At 33.6% G+C, this 26,111-nt stretch overlaps 3 protein-coding genes across 4 annotated transcripts in view; 1 reads left to right on the top strand and 2 right to left on the bottom strand.

Annotated features, from left to right (window-relative positions):
- The window catches only part of LOC118189202 (DNA damage-regulated autophagy modulator protein 1-like), a 37,511-nt gene extending 33,422 nt beyond the window's left edge, over positions 1-4,089 (top strand). For both annotated transcript variants that reach the window (XM_085809275.1, XM_085809274.1), the window contains one exon: positions 3,663-4,089. In XM_085809275.1, the coding sequence (XP_085665401.1) occupies positions 3,663-3,833 (171 nt within the window). In that variant the 3' untranslated portion in view covers positions 3,834-4,089. The remainder of the gene's footprint in view (positions 1-3,662) is intronic.
- Positions 4,090-4,436: 347 nt separating this feature from the next.
- Positions 4,437-25,077, bottom strand: LOC118189201 (uncharacterized). The gene is made up of 6 exons (XM_035359761.2): positions 25,007-25,077; positions 8,985-9,052; positions 8,664-8,824; positions 8,406-8,565; positions 7,560-7,663; positions 4,437-5,590 (listed from the first exon to the last, which is right to left on the bottom strand). Exons 2-6 carry the CDS (start codon positions 9,025-9,027, stop codon positions 5,411-5,413), a joined length of 648 nt encoding a protein of 215 aa, XP_035215652.1. The 5' UTR covers positions 9,028-9,052; positions 25,007-25,077; the 3' UTR covers positions 4,437-5,410.
- LOC118184277 (chloride channel protein 2-like) overlaps positions 12,287-26,111 on the bottom strand; it is a 266,024-nt gene continuing 252,199 nt past the window's right edge. The window contains exons 26-27 of the mRNA XM_085809271.1: positions 15,855-16,018; positions 12,287-13,184 (exon numbers count right to left, since the gene is read on the bottom strand). Coding sequence (XP_085665397.1) covers positions 15,888-16,018 — 131 coding nt within the window. The 3' untranslated portion in view covers positions 12,287-13,184; positions 15,855-15,887. The remainder of the gene's footprint in view (positions 13,185-15,854; positions 16,019-26,111) is intronic.

Consider the following 26,111-nt stretch of genomic DNA (forward strand, 5'->3'; position numbering starts at 1 on the left):
TGTAGGCTCAGGATTCAAGTTTGATGGTCCCCGTCTCAGCATGGCGCTTCTGTAGCTTATTTCTTTTGATTATTGCTATTTCTTACTGTCCATTTTATTTCGGATTTTTAATATTTTTTTAGTCTTTGTTTCTCTTCAGCATCCAAGTCTATATTCAGTTACAGGTTAGGGTGTGGAAGTTGTTTGTTTATATGAATTAGTTTACAAATAATCTGTCTTGTAATTTAATTTCGTGAGGTATTTCATTCGTTTCAGAAGCTACTACATATTTATTTTTTGTTTTTACTTATTTAATCTCCAATATCTTCATGGAATTAGCTGAAAATCTATTGAATTCTAGTATTCAAGTATTTGAGGAAAGATGGCTCAATACCTTTTTACCGATACTGACAACAATAGGTGTGAGTAACTGATTTCAGTTAGTCAAGTTCTTGTCAAGATTGATAACGATGAACCGGAATTCCTGAACGAAACTAATCCTTCAATTAGTGATCGTTAGTAAACTGGCTCATTGTAGATCAAACCGCTTCTATTGGGTATAAAAGACTCACAGTCTACTGCGTACTTATTCTCTTGTCACTGCTAATAAATTACCAGTTCTTCCCCCAAATGGTAAATAAATTGATTCCAATGATAATGAATTATACCACAGCGGACACTGTGAACGTAAAATTGGTAAGAAATAGGATAAAAAATTACTCTTTCCAAGCATTTCAACATTCGTTACCTCAAACAAACCGATTTTATTCCTCTAGACACTGCCGTAGCTCAGTCTCAATCCAATAAACCTAACGCGTCTTTCAATCAATTAATCAGAAACAAGGGATAAGGATCAAGGTTCACATCCTTACCAGAAGCAAGAGATTTTCTTTCCTCATCGCTAAAGTAAAATCCCTCCGTTATTAAGATAAAAACCTTAGTTATGTGTTAACTTAAAATGGGTTAACTTACGTGACTTAATCAAACAGGCTAATATCAACGATTTTAGAGATAATTATTTATGAGAATTTCATGAAAATAATCGGTTTCCTCAGTCGAATCCTTAATTCCCTCGATCAACTCACCAAAAACAATTCTGTAAAACGCGAGATAAACAGATGACACTAATAATGTACAATAGGACCACTATTAAAATCCTCTCTACAGTTATCGTTCTGTGGAACGCTTAAAATGTTAAAAACCAAACTCGGTAAACTTTAAGACTTCCCTTATTAATATAATGTAGATACTTGCTTGGGAACAGAATTGCATCTTACTGCATGTCACAATCTCTATATTTAGAATTATATCACATACAAAGTGATAGATTCAAACATTGTAGCTTCGCGATTCTTATCAAAAGGATTTTTAAATCGATGGACAATTCCAAAGGCTTTGAATGCATTAAAATTATAGTTAATCTATCCAGTTATAGAAGACACTATGTACAATATGCAGCCCTCCCAATTTGCACCTCATAGAGCAGTATTAAAAAAATTCCCACCTTTGTAGAAGTTGACTTAAACATGAAAAATACCATATGAGGTTACATAAACTCCAGTGGCACTACACTTCAAAGTATATTCTCACATAAGATATTCTCCCTTCCTTTCTGCATGCCTTCGGGGCATAATGGTTGCGTACTCGATGCGTATTCGAAAAGTCCAGGTTTGAGTCCCGGCGAGGGCATTGCTCATTTTTCACATCTCCTGCTTCAAAATAACCTAATGACTCTGCACTCAAATGTCCGTATGGAATTTAAATTAAAGACGAGCTTACACGTAGACCTAGCTACATCAGTCGCCATCATAAGACTCAATATTTTCGTCAGCAACATCCCTTTCCCAGCGGCGGTCAAAATCATTAGTTTCTTGTGCTCTGACCATTCTTGTTATTGTAAGACTAGGTTCATGTTATTGTTAAAATAGGTTTTCCTGGCGTTGATTCTCAAAGTGCCATCAAATACATAGACTGGGACTTATACAGCAATAGCAACAAAGTTTGAAGAGCAACCTAGTTGGTCTACTTAAATCTCCTAACTATATAGACCAGGCTATCAGCATCTTATCAGCGACACTGACAAAGCTTACGCTGAAAAACGACCTCGGAAAGTACAGCGTATTCTTCCGTTCACCTTCTTAAAAATATTCTTGATAAGATCATCCGGTTATAAACAATGTGATAAAAAATTAAAACTATTTAAAATCAGTTGCCTGAACAAGCTTATTCATAATCAAGTTGTAGAACAGAGAACCCACATATGGAATGATAAAACTGGCAAACTTAATATGGAAGACGGTTCCCTGTGATGCTTTTTTCAGGAAGATGAAATCTAAGAAAACTACCAATAGGGAGAGGGGTATTAATTCTCGATACGTTTGCAATTGAGATGGCGAAGCACAAGCATTTGTTCAGCATTTTCTGACTCAATTTTTCCGAATGACTTACCATACCTATAAAAATCAAGTTAAATTCTTTGTTGATAACTGACTTACCCCTCCTTCAGTATCTCCACTGCGTAAATTTACCACATCTGATGAAGTCAGCAGCATGATTAAGAATTAAAGGGTTTAACCGATCTGTTAAAAAAAATTATATCAAGTCAAAATTTTCTCCGACTACGCATATCCTATGACTAAACAACTACGCACTTCAATTATTGACAGACATCAGGTACAAAACATCTTACCATTGAAAAGCGATCCTTAATTATTTTAAATATTTCCTTCGATTGTTTCAATGTGGAATGCTGTTCCTCAAATACGCGAAAATGTTTCCTTTTTTAAACAGGCTAGAGATGATTTCAGAAAGAATGAGCTGAAGAAATTCAAAGGAAATTGATCAGTCATAAAAATTTCTCACAGCTAAATGCATTAAAATCAAAAAATTGTGATCAACATTGAGAGGCCTACAATTTTCTTCAAACCATTCTTGTAGTCTCTTCGTCGTATAGCTGAAAATATGATCCACGTTTTTCGCATATCATTATCTGAGGTACTTATCTATGCCACTCAGCCATCGGCACACCTATCGTCATGTTCCAAATTGTTTATTATATCATTAACATAACTTTTAAATGACAGTTAATGGCAGCTCCCTGTGTAAGGTTTGTCTGTAGTTATTTGCTATCAAACAATGATTTTTGTAGAAAATATTCTCTTTTGAATTTATCTATCAAAAGAGGAATATTTCCGGATACATGTATATTACGGATACATGTGCAATTTCGTAACAAATCCCAATCTGTAAATGCACTGACATGCCTCTTTAAAATTTCTAAAAATTGCTGGTATAATATAATTTTGAACTAAGCTGTTTTTAATACTTTATCTGAACATAGCAATAGCGGTTTCGTCCGTTGAACGATGTCTGTTTTCTGCCCGGGCAAGATGTGCCTGGGTAGCGATTTTATAATAATCAAAAAGAACAATTATAAACTCGCATATGGAATGATATGTAAATATAAGAATGCAACTATGTGAATATCAGAATTATCAGCATTGCTGTGTTTTTTTTTTTTTTTTTTTTTTTTTTTTTTTCTTAGAACAGACAGGAATGGATTTTGAATATATTCTTAGTAACAAAGAGGAATTAATGAACATAAAAAAGCTTCTTTGTGTTTGCCTTTAAACAACCACTTTTTTTAGAATTGCATTTTAATTTATAATTTTTTTAATTTTCAGGGATTTGCTTCTTATTTAGTAAGTGCGAGTGCTGAATGGATCTTAGCTGTCATGTTTTTCCTCTATTTGGTAACATATATTCCTGAGTTCAAGAATTCATCATTAGAATTGAAGTTGAAACTTAATATTGAAAATAGGAGTATTCCAAGAACAACTGTAGTTAAAGCCTAAATAAAATATACAGTATGCATAGTAGGTGGTGAACTCAACGGTATAATGTACATTTTCTCTCTGAAATTTCACTTCTAAATAAAACAAATTTTTCATTTGAAATTTGTTTTTTACGGAGAATACGATATTGAGATCGAAATGAAGGCTGCATGTAATATTGCGTTGTGTTAATTGTTCTGTACTAAAGGAATACTATTTCTCCCCTTTTTTATTACTTGTTTACATAAAGTTTAAAATAAAATTATTATAAAGAAAAGACATTTTGTACTCAATTTAGTAATTACAAGGTAGAGCGTTGGATACGTTAGGAATGATACGGCTCCCGAAGCAACACTACTTACGCATTTTGGGAAGTGTAAAAATTAAAATTAATTCTTATAATTTGTATAGAGATATTAAATAGTGCTGTAATAAGTGCTACAATAATTTTTACAGTGAATCAGAAATAGTTTGTGTGCATGAAAACATTTTCTTACGTTGTAGCAACCACATTTATGAATTTAATGGTTAAGAAGAGTAGCACAAAATACACATTATAAAATGGCTTTTTAAATTTATGAGCAACTCTACTGTTGGACTATTGTTACAAAAATGATACAGAGCAACTTTTAGTATTTTATTATTTCAGCAGGTCATCATGAAATGTCTTCCGATATGCACAGCAGCAGTCTTGTGAAATATAAAATGGCGTCGCCTCAGTAGAAACTGTATGGTGTTCTTTGGTTTGCTGAACATTAGTCTTATTTTAACAAGCAGGGATTGAGATGTGAATTTCACGCAACCTAACAGTCATAAGAAAAGATCTAAGTGATAGCATCCTTGGTAATTGGATTAAACGTAGTAACCCAATTTCCTGGCTTCCATAGTGATCTGATATTATTTCGATCGACTTTTCTTCTGGGACTTTATGAAAGGTAATGCCTTGTGCTGTAAATATTCAAGCTATTCAGAATTAAATTCAAGATGCTATTTTGCACATACATCCAGCCATGTCATAGGCAGCTTGGCATAAGGATGTCTATGGATCAGAAATTCCACGTTCCAATAAAAGATTGTATATGTTAGTGAATTAATTTTAAATACTAAATTCTAATAAGTTACTTTACTCGACGCACTTTTTTAAATTTATGAGCATTATTTTCCATGCAGTAGCGCCTTAAAAAGAAGTCATACTTTCGAATAATACAGTCTTCGTTTTCTTCTTTTATGCTATGATATTCTATTATCTCTGGTATAAAAACTGGAGAAAATGAAAGGTATTTTCGCCAAGCAGACCAAAATTTTTGTATTTGTAATCAAATATAACTATGAAATAAAAAGCAGATTTTCATTATGAACCGAAAAATTCCCAATATTTTATTGAAATATTGGGTATTTTCAGTTGACTGAGAAACATCTATTTCTCAAACACATTTTTAATACTGATTACGTACACATGAAAAAGACAAGATCTGAAGCAACTATAACGCATGTATTAAATAGAGCTTCAAGTAGAACTTGGTATAGGATTTTTTTTCATAGAGCAAATAATTCAAGTTTTATGTACGATGTCAAAACTAATTTTATTTATATCACTCTTACACTCTTTCGTTTATTGTCATCCTGCTGCTATCGTCACTCGTGTGTGACATAATCAAAGGTCTGATGATAACGTAAGTGGATATCTTTTGGAAATCCGGGAAGAAACTAAGGAAGACCAGCGAATAAAACAGAACGAAGATTCTCTCCAAACCAAATACAATGTACGGCACTGGACTCTAAAAGAAAAGAGATGAGAATTACTGATATACTGTAATCTCTACTAAGAAAAATTACTTTGTTAAAAACTTTCCGCTTCTTTACTTTCTTGTACGAAGTAAACCAAATACTGTAATAGCGAAAAATTTCAGGTACCATATTTCAAAGGAAATATCAATTTTGTGCGACCCCGAATCAATCTGTGAATTTTTTTTTTTTTTTTTTTTTTTTTTTTGTGTGTGTGTGTGTGACCTCTGTACGTATGAACAGAATAAAGGACACTTTTTTAAAATATGTTTAAAATTGTAAAATATATTTAAAAAGGATTCAAAAGGGACGTTTTTGTGACGTCTGTACGTACGTATGTATGTATATATGTATCTAGCATAACTCAAAAGTGATTAGCCGCAGAACGTTGAAATGTTTTTGTTGTTGTTGCTGATCCTGACTCTGGTTAGCCATTAGGCTAGACCAGTGGTTCTCAACCTTTTGACTAACGCGTACCATCTAAACAAAAATTGAAAAACTTTAGTACCACTACTACGTTTTGCAATGATTACTTCTCAGTTTCTCAATAGAAATATTTAAAAAAATATTTTGCCATTTCCACAACCTATTGCCTATTTATATTAAATTTGAACACATAAAAATATTAGATTAAAAATTATTAGCATTTTTACTATTAAAAATTAAGTTATAATAATTTAATTCTGAAACTTAGTGGGAAATGTTGGCCTGTTGAAAAGAGATCAATTTCTTATGTCTGTCTGGTCTTATTTCATTTAATTTTAACCGCAAATTAGGATACACTTTTAACTTTGTTCTGTATTTATTTTTCAAATATAACATGGAAGAAAATCCTTGTTCACACAAATAGGTTGTACAAAAATGCAATAAAAATTTAATAGCTTTATTAGAAATGCCTTTAACTTCTTTTTTTCGGTTCAGCCAAATGTTAACAAGTGTGCTATTTTTGAAATCTTCAGTTAGAGTTCGATCATAGGAAATGTCTATCAATTGTTCTTTTTCTTCCCGAGATTTTTGAAAGTTAAAATACTTTTGTGTACCACCTATTTTTCTCTTGCGTACCACCGGTTGAGAATCGCTGGGCTAGACGATATCCACGAGTCCAAGAGCCGTCCACTATAAGTTGAACCCTCTCAAGTCCTACTAGGTGCCTCAACGTGGCGACGGGGGGTGACAATGGGAGGAATGGCCGAAGTACATCAGGAGTTTCTCCTGATAAGACCACCCTAGGAGTGAAGATCACTCCTCTTAGCCCAGCTAAAACGAGTAGGACAGAGCGAAATCAGCCTTCTATAGCGTTAGCCACTTTGTACAGATCCCTACTACTATCCTAACTGTTAGATGTTCCATCGTAAAGACAATCGAACTTTTTATCGTGTCATCTGAAACTTTTAAATAAAATAACTTCAAGTCAGAAGAAAGTTTAAAACAAACCTTTTCATTTAATCCTTAGCCTGATGCTTATAAAACCCGAGTAATAACTTTAATAAAAACTCCACAGGTTGCGTGAAAGCAGAAACAAAATTTTAAGTAAAATTCAATTTTTAAATTACAAGGCAATGCGTGCTTACAAACTTTAGATCAAACCTTCAAATTCCGTGAATAATTACGGTTAGCAAAGCTAAAACCGACTCAATCGCTAAGATGAGCAATAGCGAGACGGTTAGCGATAGCTGCCAAAAGCTCTGTCTTAAACTCAAAAACTCTCTTCTTAAATGCTTAACTAATTTTCCTCCTGATAGAAGCCAACGAAAGTAGAATTGAAAATAAAGCAAGATAATAAGGTACTGGTTAATAAGCATAACCTTGTAAGTTGTCGTCTGAGTCCTTCAATCATCTTTAAACGTTCAGTAGCAAAGCATTAGTTATATTGCTTCATATAATAAAATAAAAGTATTTTTTAAACAACTATCATACACTATTTAACAGGTCTTAAAAGTTCTGATAAACCTTAGAACTTACTTCATAATTCACACTCTCTCCTATTTGTACGGTTGTATTTGAAACGCTTTCATTTTTTTCGAATGCAAATGAGCCGGCTGTATACATCTCATGAAGAGTTATAACTAGCACACATGTTAAGAACATAAATTTCAAATTTTAAAACAAATTTCAGTTTATTTTTAATGTAAAAATAAGTTTATAAGTCCCTTAAATATAAATTAATCTCTATCTCGAGGAACAGATTTTGAAGTTATGCAGCTTTATTTGTTGAACTAGTGCCTAATTTCATACAATATCTTTTAGTTCCTTAACGTGAGTTTAAAATAAATCACTGAGAAAAGCTTGAATATTGGAATCGTGTCATTCTGTTTTAAGATTAATTTTAAGAAAACTTTTCACGTATTAATGTTTATTCGGATTGATAATTATCATTTATTGTGAAGATTCGGAAATTCACGAAAATTATGCAACCGTTGGCGTTACTGAAGGAAGGCCAAGAGAAAAACAGCAAAAATCTTTCTTATCTGAGATTAATGCAATTTCGCTGCATAAAAGCTTTAAAATTTAGATTAGATTTTTCATAGAAGTGAACCAAAGCAGTACTTTAATCTGTAACTAATTGCAAAATACCGCCTAGTTCCTATTCTCTCGTTTTGTTTCAATTTCTCAACTTTTTGTATACGACTGGTATTCGGCGTATTACAAAATAGCTGGCCAAGGTGCCTTAATTTTGATTTCACTTTTCGATATCTTCGGTGATGTAAGAAAATTTAGATTACAGTTTAGTTTAAAAACATTCAAAAGTATTTCAAGTTTTCTAAAGCTCAGGTTAACTTTTAATATTTGAAGGTTTTAAAAGGATACAACTAATGCAGGAAGCTGTCAAAGCTATTGTAATTGTGGCACGTATGAGGAATATAAGACAAAATTTCGATTGTAAGTATGTGATTGTCGTCTGAATAGCAGCAAATATTACTCCCATTCCGAAAAACATGAAAGCTCCGACAGCTTGAAACAGACCGTCCTGAAAAAGACAGTTGAAATGGAAATCACATAAGGATGCAGTGTATTTGAGAATCAAGTCATATATAGAGTAAAAGGATGTTTCAGACTTCAACGCACTTTTAGCTTGGAAATAGAGGGAAAAGATGCAATGATGAGAAGACCAATAAAGGATAAAATTCCTGAAAAAAAAGCAATTACATTCAACAGATTTGTGACACTGGATGTCCGTGTATTCTGGTCTTCAACAAACACATAGCGCAGTGCAACGCACATTGGACCTGTGGGACAAAAAGAGACAATTCAGGATAGTCAACAAAGATTCCAACATTGTAGTTTAGCATTAAATTTTTGTAGATAAACACTAAACAAATTTCAAAAAACGAAATCAAATATGAATAATATGGTATGGCTTTAAGTATATGCATAATAGCTTATTACCTGTTAAAATGGAGAGATAGAGAAATGTATTAAAAAATCCCATTTCTGGATAATATCCTCCATCAAAACTGCATGAAAAAAGAAGTGAAGTGGTAAAATTCATTTTGTAATTTGTCATTCGCCATAAAATAAGGAATATATTAAAGAAATATGTAAAGTTACCTTTTTACGTAATGATTAAATACTAGTTATTAAACTTCCAAAATGTCATTTTTTGATAGTGAATATAATAAATATATTCACTATAAAAATGTATATAATATATATATATATATCCCTTGCCTTGCATAGAATAATTCATTTAATTTACTAACCATAATATAATAATCGTACTTAATACTAGCTGAATCTTTAAGTGTCCTTTAAATGTTTTTTACACAACTATATCATTTGGTATGTAACAGTTAGGCAAAATCTTCAGGAATTAAGCTCTAAAGGAAAAATTTTACTCTAAGCAAAATCTTTATTTGTTCTAGTATTCACCAAAAGACCTAAAATTTTGATGAAACTTATTTAATTTATATGTTATCAAATTCACAGATAAAAATGAAATTTTCTAAATTAATTTTCTGGTAAGACCCATCTAACTAAAATTTTACGCATATTAAACTCAATTTAAAGTCACTACTTACACAAAATTATACTCAGTCTTTATATATGCAAAATACGAAGATTCAGTTTTAAACACGGAAATCTGTTAATTCGGATAGTAACGCACATGTATGAATAATGATTTGAACACACTATCTCTTAAACTTGAAAAAAAAATCGAATAATCAAGCTCATTTAATTATAATTCATTAATATTGCTGATTATTAATACTGCATTATCATTTAATTATAATTCATTAATATTGCCCCTTCATTAATATTGCTGATTGAGAACATATTCTTAAGTAACAGAAGGTTAACTATTAATGATGTTAAAATAAAACAATCCCATTGTTTCTTCACTAAGAGATGAAATTCTATTCTTATTGACAATGGTACAATAAAATAAGGGAAAAATTTCGGTAAATTAAAACAAATCCACTAAAGGAAATAGTCTCATAATTCTTTATTTATTGCTCTCTAAGTTTTATAAATGCAACTATTTTCCAAATCTAAAAACAGGCCCACACCAGAGGCAGAGCGGTAACGTGCATCTCAGCCAGTTTCCCTAAACACATCTTAAACGGGGCATCTCTCCTTTGCCGTGCAGTAACTAATAGCGGAGCACGTATTAAATAATAAAATAAAACCTAAAAATATGTAATCCTTACAACACTAAGTGTGCAGTATCTCAAAACAATCAGTAAATTAACCAATGTTCTTTGTTCAGAATTTCTAGAAATTAGATATATGTAAGAACAAATTGTACGTTTATATACAGGCTTATAAGATATTTCTCCCGCCTTCTTACCATATCTTCGTGGTGTAGTGGGTTAGCACACTCGGCGGGTATTCGAGAGGTCTGTGGTTCGAGTCCCAGCGAGGGCACGGCTCATTTTTCCCTTCTCCAGCATCGAAATAACCTTATGTCCCTACAAGGCTAATTTTAAAATATCTTATAAAAATGAAAGGTAGATCGAATTCAGCAAATACTGTAGTGAAAGACGCGTGCAGAAATGGCGTGTTGATGTGATACAGATCGCTGGTGAGCTATAGATAAAAGCGTTATGCTGGAGTAAATTATCATTCTCCATGCGAATTTCGAGCGGTATGTATCGTTACATGAACACGCAGTTCACCGAAATGTATTTTATCTATGAGGTTGTGAAAACGGTACAGCTTGCAGAGTTATTAGGTTTTTTTTGAAGCAGAGGAGGGGATAAATGTCCAAAGCCCTTCGCCGTTATTCGAACACCGAACCTCTCAACTGTTAGCCGACCATGCTATTCAGTTATACTCCGAAGATACACGGTAAGAAGAAAGAAAATACCTTATAAGCTGTACAAAAGACTGAAATCGTTCGCTCTGCATACTTTAAGCAGCTACTCCATTTTATCCTCAAACCATAGATTAATTGCAGATCTCCGAGCTTCCCAAGACAGTAGCGATGCATACCGCTCGAAATTCTCTCGCGGAATGAAGATTTACGCATACAGAACACTTTTACCTAAACGCTTTTACTATCCTGTCACAAAATCCACTTATTTTAGTCCTCTCTACCTGCCTTTACTTTTAAGCCAGATATTTTTAAATAACCCTGTCGTTTCGGTTATCTGAATGAGAGAAAAATAGATGTATGCTGCGTTTAAAATTCTTTGATAAATTTAAATCTTCAATTTCAGAAAGTTCAGTTCTATTAGATGGTAATTGTAATATTTCTTCACAATAAAATTTATTTTCTGAATGTTGAAGACATTCATTAATATGTAATACATTTCCCAGTTTTCTAAACTAAATTAAGTTTAAAATTTTCTTTTTTTTTATCTTATACTAGAGATCTATTCTACCGTAATATATCTAAGATTTAGATATTTCCTCTCATTCGGTTAATTATTGCATCCTGTGCTTTTAACGGGTAAAAAATAATGAATTATTCATAAGACATCTTATTTCCAATGCCAGTAAATTTGTCCACTAGCTGAAGATTCAATAGACTACATTTAAAAGTATTATTTCTTTATGGGCTTGTTTTCATTCGGAATAAGATGAGTGCGTGTTATTTTTTTTTTTTAGCTTTCCAATTAAAGACAACATTTAGCAAAATTCCGTGGAAACAGAAGTAACCCTTTCCAAGCAAGTAGCTTTAGCGTTCTTTGTTCATAATGAGCTATTTACCTCTTTTATTATTCTTTATTAAAATAGGAAGAAAAGAAACCGCCTTGTAATTTCCTTGGTTAATTCTACTGTATGCATTAAAGAAGTATCACCTTTCGTTGAGAAAAGCAAACTATCATTTGAACTGCCCGTATCTGAAATTGCTCCACGAAAAATCGGTACTGTCTGCTACTGACCTGTTTGTGATTCTATGATACAGAACAACAGCTATATTTACATATTTTTTCGAATAATGCACAGAATGTAAAATTGCACTTTAAAGACGTACAATGCATGTTCCTATTCCTGCTAGCGTACAGTTGAGGAATGACCAGTTAAACTTATTGCTTCGCATGAGAGTACACAAAATTCTGATTAATGTGTACAATATTTTAATAATATAAATATTTTCCAGAGAAATGTATTAAATACAGCATTTTGAAAATTTTGCATTTTTTATGTGTTATACTACTTTCTTAAAGGTGTTATGTGAAACCATATAAAAAAGCAGCAAAGCTATATCAGTAATGATGATATTACACACACTGGCCAATAAATCAGAAACCCAAAATGAATATTTTATTTGACTACCTTTTGCATAAAATTATATAATTTTATACAAAATGCAATAAATTCTCTGATTCGTTTGGGCATCGAGTCTACATGCTTCTGGAGTGCATTTATGTTCAGAGAATACCGTGTATTGGATATGCAGCTTCTTAGATCTTGTAAATTAGGTGGAAGAGGAGAGTGCTGTCGGATGCGTCCTTCCACCATATCCCACACATTTTCTATGAGGTTAAGATCCGGGCTATGTCCTAGCCAGGGAAGGTGTTGGAAGTCAGATTGATGTTCAGCGAACCAATTTTGAACACTTCTGGCAGGATGTATAGTTGCATTATCGTCCATGAAGTATCCGTCGCCATCAGGTTAAAAATCTAACACTGCAGGGTGCTCTTGACCTGCCAGTATATCAAGGTAACACTGCAGGGTGCTCTCTCCAAGCTGTTTGTTTACTCTCGAGGAACACCAGGCACCACTTCCATGCCAGCAGAACATGCCCCATATCATAATACTCCCACTAGACCCTTACACAGGTACAGGTAGAAGCTAGGCCAGCACCTCCGTAGTACCACAGGTAATTGAGGTATTGCTGAACCTAGCAAACTGTTAAACTTTCCACCCCAATTTTGAAGGAGAACACCCCGGGGTGGTCCGAGGTTCTTCCGCCCCTCTTTTTTTACCATCAACCACTTGAGAGGACTTTCTGAGATAAATGAGTTCTGGTATTAATAGTGTACACAAATCATATTGAGAAAAGACTGTCCTTGAAAAGTTCAACAACTGATGCTTCCAAAAGCAGAAATGTAAGAATAAATGTCTTTTCTAAGGCGGAAGGTGTAATAAGCAAGTCTTTGGAGCTCCCGTCCTTCAGCATTGCGTAGATAAATGAAACTGTTGGAACATTAAAATGAAATTAAAAAAATAAAAATAATAAATAAAAAATAAAATAAAAAATGAAAAATAAAAATATATAAATAAAATAAAATAAAAAAGACAAATATGGTATAGTAACATATGGAGATGAATAAGCATTAGATATGACAAATATCCAGTCCGAGTCTTTGGATATGTATAAGAACGTCTCTGATTTTGGCCCTAAGGTGTCTGTTCTTTATTGCATATTTCTTAAATGGTGTATTAGATTGTTGTTAGGCTTGATCAGATGTTTGCCGTCTGTTATATTACAGTCAAAAATGTAATGATCAGGGTCACCCCTTTCGCCACATATGCAGAGATCCGTGGGGCACATGCCTCTGTCATGGAAGTACGTGGGAAAAGGACCGTGCCCTGTGATATACTGATTCAGAACATGGTCATAGTGTAGGGCCTCTTTGTCAGTTTTTGAGAAAAAATTGTGGACTCTTCTGCCTTGCAATGCAGAATCCCACTCTTCTTGCCACTTTGAGTGGACAATTGCATTCAGTGTAAATTTTAAATGGGACTTGGGCCACGGGACATGAATTACCTCACTGTTGATGTTTGTCGTTGCATCCTTTGCAAGGAGGTCAGCTGCCTCGTTTCCATCATTTCCGTTGTGGGCTTTCACCCAATTGAGGATAAACTGGATTTCTGGGTGGGCACTTATAGTATTTTGAATATCCTGAACCAGTTGGTTCTTATTGTTTCTGTCCTTCAGGGCATATAATGCAGATTGACTGTCTGAATGGATAGCTATTGTCCTGAAATTATTTGATATAGCTTTATTTACTGTAGATTGAATTGCTGACAGCTCAGCTTGATAAACGGAATTTTCTGGAGATAATTTCCCTTGCCATATTGTTGGAATAGAGGAAGAAGAATAGATTATTGATGCTGCGCCCACTTCTCCATGAATTTTAGAGCCGTCTGTAAATGCTCTTGGACATTCTTTACTGCTGAATGCTGAAGCGTCCGTATTGATAATTAAATTACAATACTTTGCAGGATGGTAGGTCAATGGTATGGCTGGAGACTCATACTTTGAGGCAGAAAAGGTGGTGCCGTTCAGATAAGCATCTTCTTTCAACTGGAGTACTCTGGCTTTTATTGAATCCTTCGTCGCAATTAAATGAAGGGGAGGAATCCCAGTAAGAACGCATAGAGAGGAATTAGCTGTCGTTCTTTAAGCTTTGCAAATGCTCAGGAGAAAAGGTCTCTGAATGGCGAAAAGTTTCCTTTTCTTCCTCTCTGTCATAGTCTCCGCCCAGATTGCAGCCCCATAATTCACTATACTTGAAACTACTGTTAAAAATAAGATTTTTTGAATATGAGGACGAAGTCCCCAGTTACTACCTTGCATTTTTCTGAAACTATAAGCGATTTGATTTGTCTTTTTCTGAGTCTCCGTGAGATGGTACATAAAATTAAGTTGGTTATCTATGTGGATACCCAGAAACTTCAGGACTTGAGTAATCTTAATTTTCTTTCCGTCCAGGGTGAAGGTGGGCTTTCTTAAGACCCTTACACAGTGCGAGTAATGCAAGATGGATTTATGGCTATATGGGGGTTCTTGCCAAATTCGACGTCTTCCCATCAGTGCAAAATAAGGTGTAGCGTGATTCATTCGACCGCATTACCTGTTTCCAATCCTCAAATAGCCAGTGTCTTTATTCCCGACACCACTGCAAACGAATTCTTGCATGTCGGGCAGAAATAAGCGTTTTTTTTTCACAGGCATCCGACTATGCATTCCTATCCTCTGCAATTTTCTGCTCATGGTTCTAGCTGAAATCTGTTGGGAAGAGCCTTGGTTGACGATCTGTGTCAGTTGAAGCACAGTAGAGTCCCTGTTCTTCCATACAATTCGTAGAAGACGCCACCAATCACTCTGTTGGAAAACTATGCTGGAACTGCAGTTACGTCTTTTAGAGAAGAGCTGTGTGTTATGATTCCAAATTTTGAAAAACTTTGATATGACTTTTGACTTTTGAGAACCCAGATTTTCTGTCTTCGAAATCGAGGTCCCTGCTAAATGGGTACCAACAACAAGCCCTTTTTCAAATGGTGAAAGATCTGCCGTTTTTGCCATTTTACTTCATTCATCGTGAAAAGCATTCTTACACCTTAGCTATACTAACTAGCATTCTAACCACGTATAACCCACGTCATAAAAAAATTGCATACTTCATTCCTAGGTCGCCTTCAAATGAAAATCTCAAAGGTTTCTAATTCATTAGCCAGTGTGTGTATATAAAATGCAAAAATTTGTGTAAAAATAAAATAGAAAGAATACAGCGTAAGAAAACGTAAACGTAGATTTAAGATATTTTTTCCCTCATGCTTTCTGTCTACCAGCGGGTAAGTGGTAAAGTCGCTAAACACTGGCAGTTCGGTTCAGGGTTCGAATTCGGCGAACGGGCTGGCTGCATGGGCGTTTTCGTGGATTCCCCCCCCATGTGTAATGTCGATACGAGCCAGTTTACTTTAGAAAATTCTCCACGAAGGCATTCTTCTTCTTAGACAAGTAGCCCTCCTGTGCTTTGCCGTAATTAAATTAACCAAACAAAACCGACCTCATGCTTTCTATTAAAAATGGAATTAGAAACATATGTACACGTTAAATGGAAAAAGAAGGAAATCTACCTAAGGTAAGATGTGATTGCTTTAAATCTTGACCTAAAGCCTACTGAACTTATGCTTAGCAGGGTAGCTGTTGCCAAGAATAACATGAAGACACCAGTCAACCATCCACTCCTCTTCCAGCTCCAAACCGACATTTTTTAGTATGATCCCAGTCGAGCACATTTCTGGATAATAAAAAAATATTAAATAAATAAAAATAAAAGTTTGACAATTTAAAACGAGTTTGGGTATAAAATGTCTTAGGACGATGTATAATCATTTCACTAAAGGCAAATGGAGGCTTATAATAGAAATACAATGAAAATTATTTTACCCTGGCCAACAGTATATTGGATCAAAATAATGGATGCTTCTGAAGAAAATGGTAGTGTATAACCTCTTTGCAGAATTTCACCTTGAATTACCGACGATATATTCCTAAATGTTTGGAGATTTTTTAATACAGACACTGTAAAACAGTACACGTATGTTTGAACGTAAGGATTTCTGAATTTAAAAAAAAAACACATTCAAAATTTATTTTTCAGAGCCTTTTTTGTTATTTCCTCCGATTTTTAAAAATATCCTATCATCTATTCCCCTGCTGAAAACATTTTTGATAGTTTTTATCTCAAATAATGTCAGATGCTGTATGAGGTTTTTATTGACCTTATATTTTTTTTATTGAACTATTATGTCTTCTTAACTTTACCCTTTATCATGAGCGCAGTAAAAGACATACGGAGTACTGTTGTTCTAGTGGGGTGAGGGCGCAAAATGACTACATTTTTGTCTGATTTCTTTTAGTAAAACTCACCAACTAGAAAACTTAGTCGAGCACCATAGGCAGAAGTTTGTATATTTCTTTTTTCAAAAGTTAACCAGAATTTAAATAGCGACTCTTCGCAACTCACAGAGTACCTGACAGGGCATGGCCTATATATCCTATCTTCACAGATTTGGCCTAAGCGACAAAAGAGGCGACCAATGTATTTGTGGCAGTACGGGTGACCCAGACCACTATCTGTATGATTGCCCGCAAGCAGCGAATTCGCATTAAAAATGACCCGCTGTAATCAATATGCCGGCGTGGATCAGGTATATAAGTAAGAATAAATATGCACTCAGCCGTATTAGAGATTGTATTAATATTGCTAAAAATATTTCTGACAGCCTTAAGTCATTTCTCTATTACTTTCCTCCAACACCGGGCCGTCAGCAGCTCAAGCTTTATATATATTAATCTGCTTAATATCTTGTTTTTTATAAATAATAATTGTCTGCTTTAATAATGTTTACTATTATGATTAATCCAGCTTGTATTGTTCTGCATATTTACTCGCAGTTAAATTTTATTAACTATGTCTAATTATTCAATTTTGTACCTTATTTGATTCTATTTATAATAGCATTTTGAACTGAGCACAATATGTACGTAAATTTTAAATTACGGTTTGTATATATTTAAGGTAGAGAAGCACTCTACCTTAAATATATACAAACCGGTATTATGTGTAATACTGTATGTTCCGTAAATCAGTCTGCATACATTATTTTATAGTATTTTTTTTCATTCATTTAGTACCTAACAAAATATTATCTACGGTAATGCAAGTCTAATGTCTAAGTATTAGTTAATTAATCTAATGTCTAATGTTAAGTATTAGTGTCTAATGTCTAAGTATTAGTTCATATTTCATCTTTACCATCTGTACCTGTATCTATACTTATCCTCATATATATTATAGGTAGGTTTTTTTATATGATCGAAAGCAAGATTTTCACCTCTGTGAGGAAGGGAGTTATCCTAGGGATATTCTCTCCCATTTCTGTAGAATAGCGGGTTCTAACTACTGAACTCTTTGTGAAGCTGGTATGCGACCAGGAGCCTTTCTTCCTAAAATGTCTCAAATATGTTTTTGATAGCGTTCATGTGTGAGGAACATGCTTATCAATTCATTTGAAAGATTCTTTTGGCGAAAAGAAAGTCTTGCACTAACTGACAATGGTGTAATTTGGCGTTCTTAGCCTAGAAAATGAATTTATTCTCGATTTCTGCAGTGTAAAGAACGTCAAAAGGCCCAAGGATGTTTGACTATTTGACAGGAAAAAAATATCACATCTTGAAAGAACACTGAAGATGATATGACAGTATCATCTTCAGTGTTTAACAAGAGTAATTTCTGAAGGAAAAAAAACTCCAGTTTTAATGTTTCTACATCAACTTATTTGCCAAATACACAAGATAACTGACCTTCTGAATAGATATTATCCCTACACAAATTGTATATCGTATCATCATTATACGAAGCAATGCATTTGACAACACACAGCTTGGTTTTTGAGTCTTCTAATTTTTGTTCTGATCAGGAAAACATTAACAGTAACGTACGAAATAAATGAAAATGCTCTACGGTAATGATAAAAAGAAATTAATTAGTCAATAATTTTGAAGTCGTTTCACTGAAATAAAAATTTCCAAGAAAACGACATTGCGGGTACGGCAAAGCAAGCCCTTCATGGCCGGCGGCCAGCAGTATGTGTCCTCCTCAATATACCGCAGAAAAGAACAAACCTTTTGGAAAGCCAGGCACACCATTCCGGAATATAGCAATTTTCGGGCTATGTACTCTTCAATGATGAGTCGGGATTTGTAATACAGAATGATCTTGTACGGGTCTTTATTTGGAGAGAACCCGGAGTCCGCTGTCGCCTTAGAACATAAAGAAAATTGGCTGCTTTGGTGGAAGAGGATTCTTTCCGTGGGGAGGCATCATTTTGTATGGACGTATACTGCTGTACGCCTTCAATGTGATGCTTTTAATGTGCTGTATGCTTTCAATATTCGCTGTGATTGCACAGCGTTACTGAAATGAGGTTCTTGAACCGTATTTGGGGCTCCTGGGAGCTGCCGTAAAAGTCTCTGACGGAAAAATTATTGATGATAACGTGAGGCTACACACAGCAGAATTCATGGACGAATTTTTGAAGCAAGAGGTACCATCGAAATGCAGTCACCGGTCTACAAAAACAAAAACAAAAAAAAAAAAAAAAAAAAAAAAAAAAAAAAAAACTTTGGTGTAGCCAGCGAAGTCATCGGACTTAATTCCAATATCGTGTGTTTGGAATCCTCTAGGATTTAACATCCTTTTAGAAGTCTCCAGCATTAAAATCTTTGCTTTTTGAACAATAGGATATTTTGCTACAAGCTAAGGCTATTTACTTCATTTATACTATTAGGGCTCATTGTGAGGCATTTAAAGTTGCGCCAAATCGCTACATTGTTTATTAGCCGGACCATTTTTGTAAATATAAGGTACCAAGTTCTAGACGTTTCTGGATTCATTTGCATATCGCAAAACATGGGCCTCTAATTATTTTGTTACGTATCTGTTGGTTATCCCATAGCACTGGCCATCTGGACAAAAAAATTTCAATATATTAAATCAAATATTTAATAGATGCTACACTTTTTATTTTGTAACCTTAACCTTAATTTATGACAATCGTCTTTTATTTTTAGACAAAAGAATAATTTTTGTCTAATAAACGAAAAATCGCTCACCACACATAGAACAAATAGTTGGAATAAATAAAGAACATAATCATATAACTGAATGCAGACAACTGCTGCAAATTAGGAAGGCAAAAATAATTTCTTAAGTGATGATAAAGTCATTCATGTAGTTTTCTGAACTTATTAAATAAATCATAAATCATCCAATCACAATTAAAGTAATATTAAAGAAAGAAGAAGAAGGAGATAATATTAGCCGCTCTGAAGCGAGAGTGCATTGAACTTGGGGTAGTTGATATGATTTCCATGAAGAAATAGCATAATTTCACTTTTAAAAAAGCAATGGAAGGGGTGGAGAAACAAAAGATAACCTACTAATTTCTTCGAGAACACAGTATTCTCTTTTGGAATATGTAATTTTAAAGCTGAAGTCTGCAGCTGTTTAGTTTAAAAATATAATGATATAGTATATATGTGCGAATTAGTGTCTGTGTGACGTTTCTTTATTCCATAATATGACTTGTTAAGTGATTTCTCTATAATTCGATTTAACCAGACATTGCGCTTTCCTGTCAAGAGTCCGATGCCCTAACTGCTGTATATGATTCTGTCTGAGAGCAAAGACCTGAGTGCACCTGTTGTATATGATTCTGTCTGAGAGCAAATCATATTTCATGTCGACATCTGACAGTAACTAAGAATCTCCTCTTGAGCGATATATGCCGCAGTCTGAAGCATTTCTTTCCATAAGATTATCTTTATGTTAACTTCTTCAGCACATGCTGACATCCGCGGAAACCAGCTGGATGCTAAACAGGCAACACATTCTCTGATACACAAGCTAGCACACTGGGCCTTCAGAATCCGCTATAATACATCAAAAGGTTTATGGCTAGCGTTGCCATGCATCAGGGCAACAACAGCGGAATTCTTTTGAAACAGAAATATTGACTCACGGCTTCTATGGCGAACGATTGACCTCACATGATTCCGTTTCTCACTAACGTGGTCAATACCTGCATTCTCGCGAGATTTTGTCTGCGAGAAAATGATCAATATATTTGTAGGTACGTGGGTCGCATTGATTATGATGTCTTCCAATGTATTCCTTCTCTGAAGTTTGGCCTCAGCAAAAGTTTGGCCTTGGGTGACCTGGTATTAAAGAATAAACTCATCAACAATACACGCAGTATAATGAGTTTTTGCCAGATAATATTGATTATCTTATTGTTACAAGCTGTTTTTCCAAAAACCAAAACTATTTATACTTTTCAATAATTCTGAGTCAGCACCACTTTGTAGCAAAACACCTCTCTGTTTAGAACGTTATCTCTTTCATCGATCCTTCACCTACGATATATTTTGATGCTTTATTAGTAAAATTTATAGAATTAATTTATGGGAACAAATTATAAAAAAATAAGGATTAGTGGAATAAAAAAAACCAGTGATCTAATATAATAGTGCAAAGGGACATAGAACAAAACATTTCTCTTAATTCGTAATTATTCATTGATGTAGGTTGATCCGTCATACCCACTTTGAGATTGGCAAATGCCAAAATTTACCTCTAGGATGTAGGACATTTAAATGAACGCTTGGAAACGGATATCTGTTCGTTAATAGAGCTCATTTTTTTCAAAGTGTCGGCAGTTGTAGACTGTGAAGCTGCAACTGCGTGACATCGGATGCGGCAATCTGCGCTTTTATCGTTCTTCTCTTTGTCCCAACTCCCGAATTTCTATCAGCGTTGAATGAATGGTTAAAATAAAGGAATCTTAAGATTTTCGTTTAACAGTTTGTTCAAGAATTACACCTTCCAGTTGTTGTATTGCTTGGAGTTTCTTGCTGATCGACTGGTTGGAAGATACCTAGAATATTGGTACGACTTTTGTATTTAGTTTGCTATTTTTAGTAGAATTGGTATTAAATTGTTTTATATTCTCGTGCGATGCAGCATGAGACTTATTTGAAGAGAAAGCTACGCCGGAAAAGTTAAAATACAGGAGCACGCGCATTTAATATTTAATTAAATAGATATCTTGTAACTTTAGTCTTTTCCTTTCCAGAAACCTCGAGAAAAAACTAAAATTACCAGAATGTTCTCGTGCATGATTAAAAAGCTTTAAAAAGCTGGACAGAAACATCTTAGTTGTTTACTTAGTTCTTGATGTTGATTGTAGCGAATTCGTGGTGAGATCTGATTAGCTTTCTCTGCTTTGAATTGGGTCCTATTTAACGTTTTAGTAGTTTAAAATATAACTGCTGCGAGATGTTGTGATATTGTACTATTATCTCTGAGGAAATTTCAGCATTTTGTTTTATTTCTTGGGATAAAAATAAATTTTATTAACTTTTTGTTGACTTGTGCATTCAATCCATTACGAACCCGTACGCACGCAACAATATAATACCATATACATTTTATTAGAAAAGGTTTTTGAAGACGTTTGATAATAAACCTTCAATACCTTGAAAACATTTTTAAGTCTTGTTTCTGAACCAGAAAACAGAACAAACAGCATATTAGTACAACTGCAATAAAGTTAGTTTGATAAACCGTTTTTTTTTTTTTATTTCTTTTATCTCTTTCCTTTATCATATGATTGATTCGAAACTTAAATAATTTAGAGACTTACCTTAAATAATTAAAGACTTAAATAATTAGACTTAAATAATTAGAGACCTGTTTAAAATAGCCTTCAAGTTTTCAAAATGTGGCCTTTTCTCTGTCAAACAATGCCATTTCGCCAACAGAAAACTATTCCTTTTCTTTGGTATTTAGATGCAAGTGAGGAAATACATTTTTTTTCAGGGAGAGGGAATGGTAGCCTTCCGATTCTTACTACTCAAGTTTAGAAATAAAATACATTATTTATTGAGCTTTACAATCATGTAAGCTACAGAAGGTAAAATTACAAGATTACATTCATCGTTACCTAAGGTTAATAGCTTAAATTAAAATTAAAAAGCTGTCTTTCTTCCAGACAGTTACATCAAAGCCAAGCTCTCAAAGGTTGACCAGAGTCGAAACCTTAAAGTTAACAAAATGTGACTGCTAATTAAGTACTCCTGCTTTTAATTACTAACTGAAAAGTGAAAATATCAAATTAAATTTCCACCCAGTCGGTATAATGGTTAATGACGCTGACTGCCGTACCAATGGACGCGGGTTCAAATCACGGAGACGGCATGGATGTTTGTAATTGTATAGTGTCTGTGCGGAAAGGGGTATTCAAAATATATCACGAGCCGAACAGTTAGGATCAAACTCTTCTCTACCATCAACCTCTTCTATCGAGAGGTTCCTGGCAGAGGGAGAGAGATGGGAGACCGTCAGACATCCCCACGGGATATTTATTCTCCCTCAAATTGAGGTGGAAGCTTAACGGTCAATGTTACCTAATTTATGCCTAGGAGAATGCGCAAGTGCCAGCCTTGCACCACGGTACATGTATTTAACCTGTATTTGTCAAATAAGAAATAATAATAAATCAAGAAAAAGTATCTATCTTTGGCGTGAAGAAATGCAGTGACAACTAACTACTTTTTACAAACTGATATTGCAGATTCTAACTTTACATGCACAGCTTTTAAATTTGTGTTTTCTAAACAATTTGAGATCAAACAGGAGAAATAATAAAACAGGAGTAATATAAACAAAATTTGCTAGAAACTAAACAAATTTATTACCTCATACATGAAATATATGCTCATATATGAAAAGCTCATAAAGCTCACATGTGAAAGCATAACAGAAACAAACCTTTCCCCTTTATGTTTTCAAAACTGCACGATCTTCTTATATCTATGCAAAATTCGGTCAACACAGTAATTGTTTAAAATATGTAAAATCCAAGTCAATCAATGCATTTTTTAGAATAAAACATATTGAGGTAAGGGATGAAAAGTAGAAAAATATTGCTTCAGTTATGTTATAGATATAGAAAAATAATTAGTATAGCATTTTAAAAAGATATAACCGAATGTAACTTTTAGCCGAATTAATACAGTCTATTAATATTTACGTCAAGGAACCCAAAACACCATCGCAGGCCTTTACAAAATGCTAAACATTTTCTTTTTTCAGAAAAATAAAAAGAATTCAATGATAAAGTTATGATATATTTAAGTATTTGTGAAAGGAGGGGAAGGAAAAACTAAACCATATGTTTATCTTAATTTTAAATATGCCAGCGAAATACGAGCATACACAGGATTAATGCTTATAATTCCACAACTAAAGGCTATTGTTGTTTAAAACGGCCAGACACTTGCAACTTATTGCATACGTCGGGAATAGCTAAACCTAATGGCCATTTATCAGTTCTCGCCACCAAAAATGTTGCCCAGTGAAAACCACTGGAGACAACTGAATTATACTCACCAGAAAGGAGGAAGCTTGGTCCCATTTTTATGAAGAGCCCTTGAGGGACGGATATGAGAGTTTGCTAATACTCTTATCTTATCTCCAACCTCTCTAGAGGACATTCGGTTTCATAGTATTTTAAGTACCCCCATGCCATAAAGGCATTTTATATTTACAATCATTCATGACTTCGGTATTTAAACGCAGGCTCCTACTTCCTTGCCAATGGCACGCGGTTTCCTTACAACCTTGCCAGTATAGCGGCATTAAAAGCTTAGTTAAATACAACAAAAACGAAACAGAAAATATTTATTTTTGTATTAGAACGATCTTAAGATTTTTTTAAGTTCCTAATAGATAATTATATTTTTTCAGTAAGATTCCTGTACCTTATCATGCCATATAATTTCTACAAGGTAATGATTGAAAATAAAGAGCTTCTAGCTCTAAATTTTGCATTTTTAGATATTGTTTAAAAATAGTTGCAAATCCTAATGTAGATAATCCTAGGAAACTTCACATCACACATAAATGCAGCACAAGTCATTACTTGTGCTGCATTTAAATTAGATCACAAAACACCACATCTTAAGGAATGGGATAAAGCACATGCGTACCCCTTATTTTAGAGCTATATTTTTCTCGTTATAACAATGAGCGTAAATTTCAGTTTTGTACTGAGTTCTTGATTATGATAAAAAATTTATTAAACCATTGGGCATCTAATTTTCTTTTGAAGATATGCAGATATAATATGTACATTATCAATTACAATAAGCTGCAATTACAATAATTAACCTTGTTGTTGGTTGTAAGATTACCATTATCGATTTCTTCCTTGCTTTAGATACGTATTCAGAACTAATCTTAACAAAGCAAACAGAAATAGGAATCTCATAGCATAGTCAAACATGCATTCAGCAGTGTCTGAAATGACAACGCGAAAACTGAAGCCTAAGCGATACGGTAATGTAACGCTAATATAAAGTAGTTAATCGTGTTTATAACCAAATGTCCCTCAATTAAAATTTTCACTTTATTCCGAGTCATCACAAAAACAATAAAGTCTGAAAACAAAAAATAAATTACTTATAATAATAATTAAAAATTTTCACTTTATTCCGAGTCATCACAGAAAGAATAAAGTCTGCAAACAAAAATAAATTACTTATAATAATAATTAAAAATTTTCACTTTTTTCCGAGTCATCACAGAAACGATAAAGTCTGCGAACAGAAAATAAATTACTTATAATAATAATTAGCATAACAAAGCATGGAAACTTACAAATATGGGAAGGCATTGCCTTATGCACCACTTCGGATTGCTGAAAAAGGGTGTCCTTTATCTGCCAATCACATAATCAAGTAGACTATAGAACGAAAGCACTATCTTTTCCGTTATTGTTTTAGAAACGTTATCTCGGCCATTCAGATATCAGTGTGTGCATCAACAAGAATTCATCAAAATTTAGTACATGTAGCTATTTCTTTAGCATCTCATTTAAATAAGTTTTATAATGTTTGACTTTTAACGGTTGCAACTTACAGCATCGATCGTTACTGTAATTGCAATCCTTATTGTAGGTATGTTACTGTAGATCGTTACTGCAGGTTTTAGATGCTAAGACCATTAATTTAATAAATGTTATTTATTCATTTAGTTCTCTGTAGAGGCTAACTTCGGTTGCACATAAATGACTACTATTTTATGCCAAATTTAATTATTAATTTATTGTTTATCTCCATCTGATTCAGGAATTCGCCTGTATAATAATAGTTTCCATCAATGTAAAATCATGTAAAGCCATTCATTACCTAAATCATTTGCAATGAATGAATTCCTCTCGAGCAATGCTAAAGATAAGAAATGTTAAATATATTTATTAAAATAGGATTAGCTTTATTTTGCTTTTTTTTTTTTTTTTTTTTTTTTTTTTTTAAAGGAGACAAAATGGGAATGTAACAAAATATTCGCAGTCCGCCCTTAAGGAGAACGCACGACCGGATTGTCATCGATTTTGCCCAAATTCTGCATGTAACAGAGAATCTTAAAGTAAATGTAATGTGTGTCATGTATTTACTTTAAGATATTACTTACAAGAGTAGTGCACTTCTCATAAAAAAAAACAAGAAAAGTCGAAGATAAAGTTTTAAACTGCATTCATATTATTTAATTTCCCTCCCAGAGATCTGATATCGCGCAGAGCTATTAATTCTACATTCAGAAAAGAATACTGTTGGTGTTTCTTAGGACTTTTAACATTATTTTATTTTAAAAAAGAATTTATAAATGAAAATTATTTTTAGAAATATATTTAAAAATTAAAAACCATCTACCATTTCGGTACTATTCCGTTTTAAGGACCATAAAAAAATTGCAGCGTAAATGT

This window comes from Stegodyphus dumicola, chromosome X2, assembly GCF_044657685.1.
Source record: "Stegodyphus dumicola isolate Sdum_Otavi_A_Nest chromosome X2, ASM4465768v1".
Classification (NCBI taxonomy): domain Eukaryota; kingdom Metazoa; phylum Arthropoda; class Arachnida; order Araneae; family Eresidae; genus Stegodyphus; species Stegodyphus dumicola.

Bases quoted from the DNA above. Each gene is read 5' to 3' on its own strand.
- LOC118189201 (XM_035359761.2), bottom strand. From the start codon at position 9,027: ATGGGATTTTTTAATACATTTCTCTATCTCTCCATTTTAACAG. The intron at 8,825-8,984 runs GTAATAAGCTAT...TTTGTCCCACAG, and splicing joins CTATCTCTCCATTTTAACAG to GTCCAATGTGCGTTGCACTG. The intron at 7,664-8,405 runs GTATCCTTTTAA...CATGTGTGCTAG, and splicing joins GACAGCTTCCTGCATTAGTT to TTATAACTCTTCATGAGATG.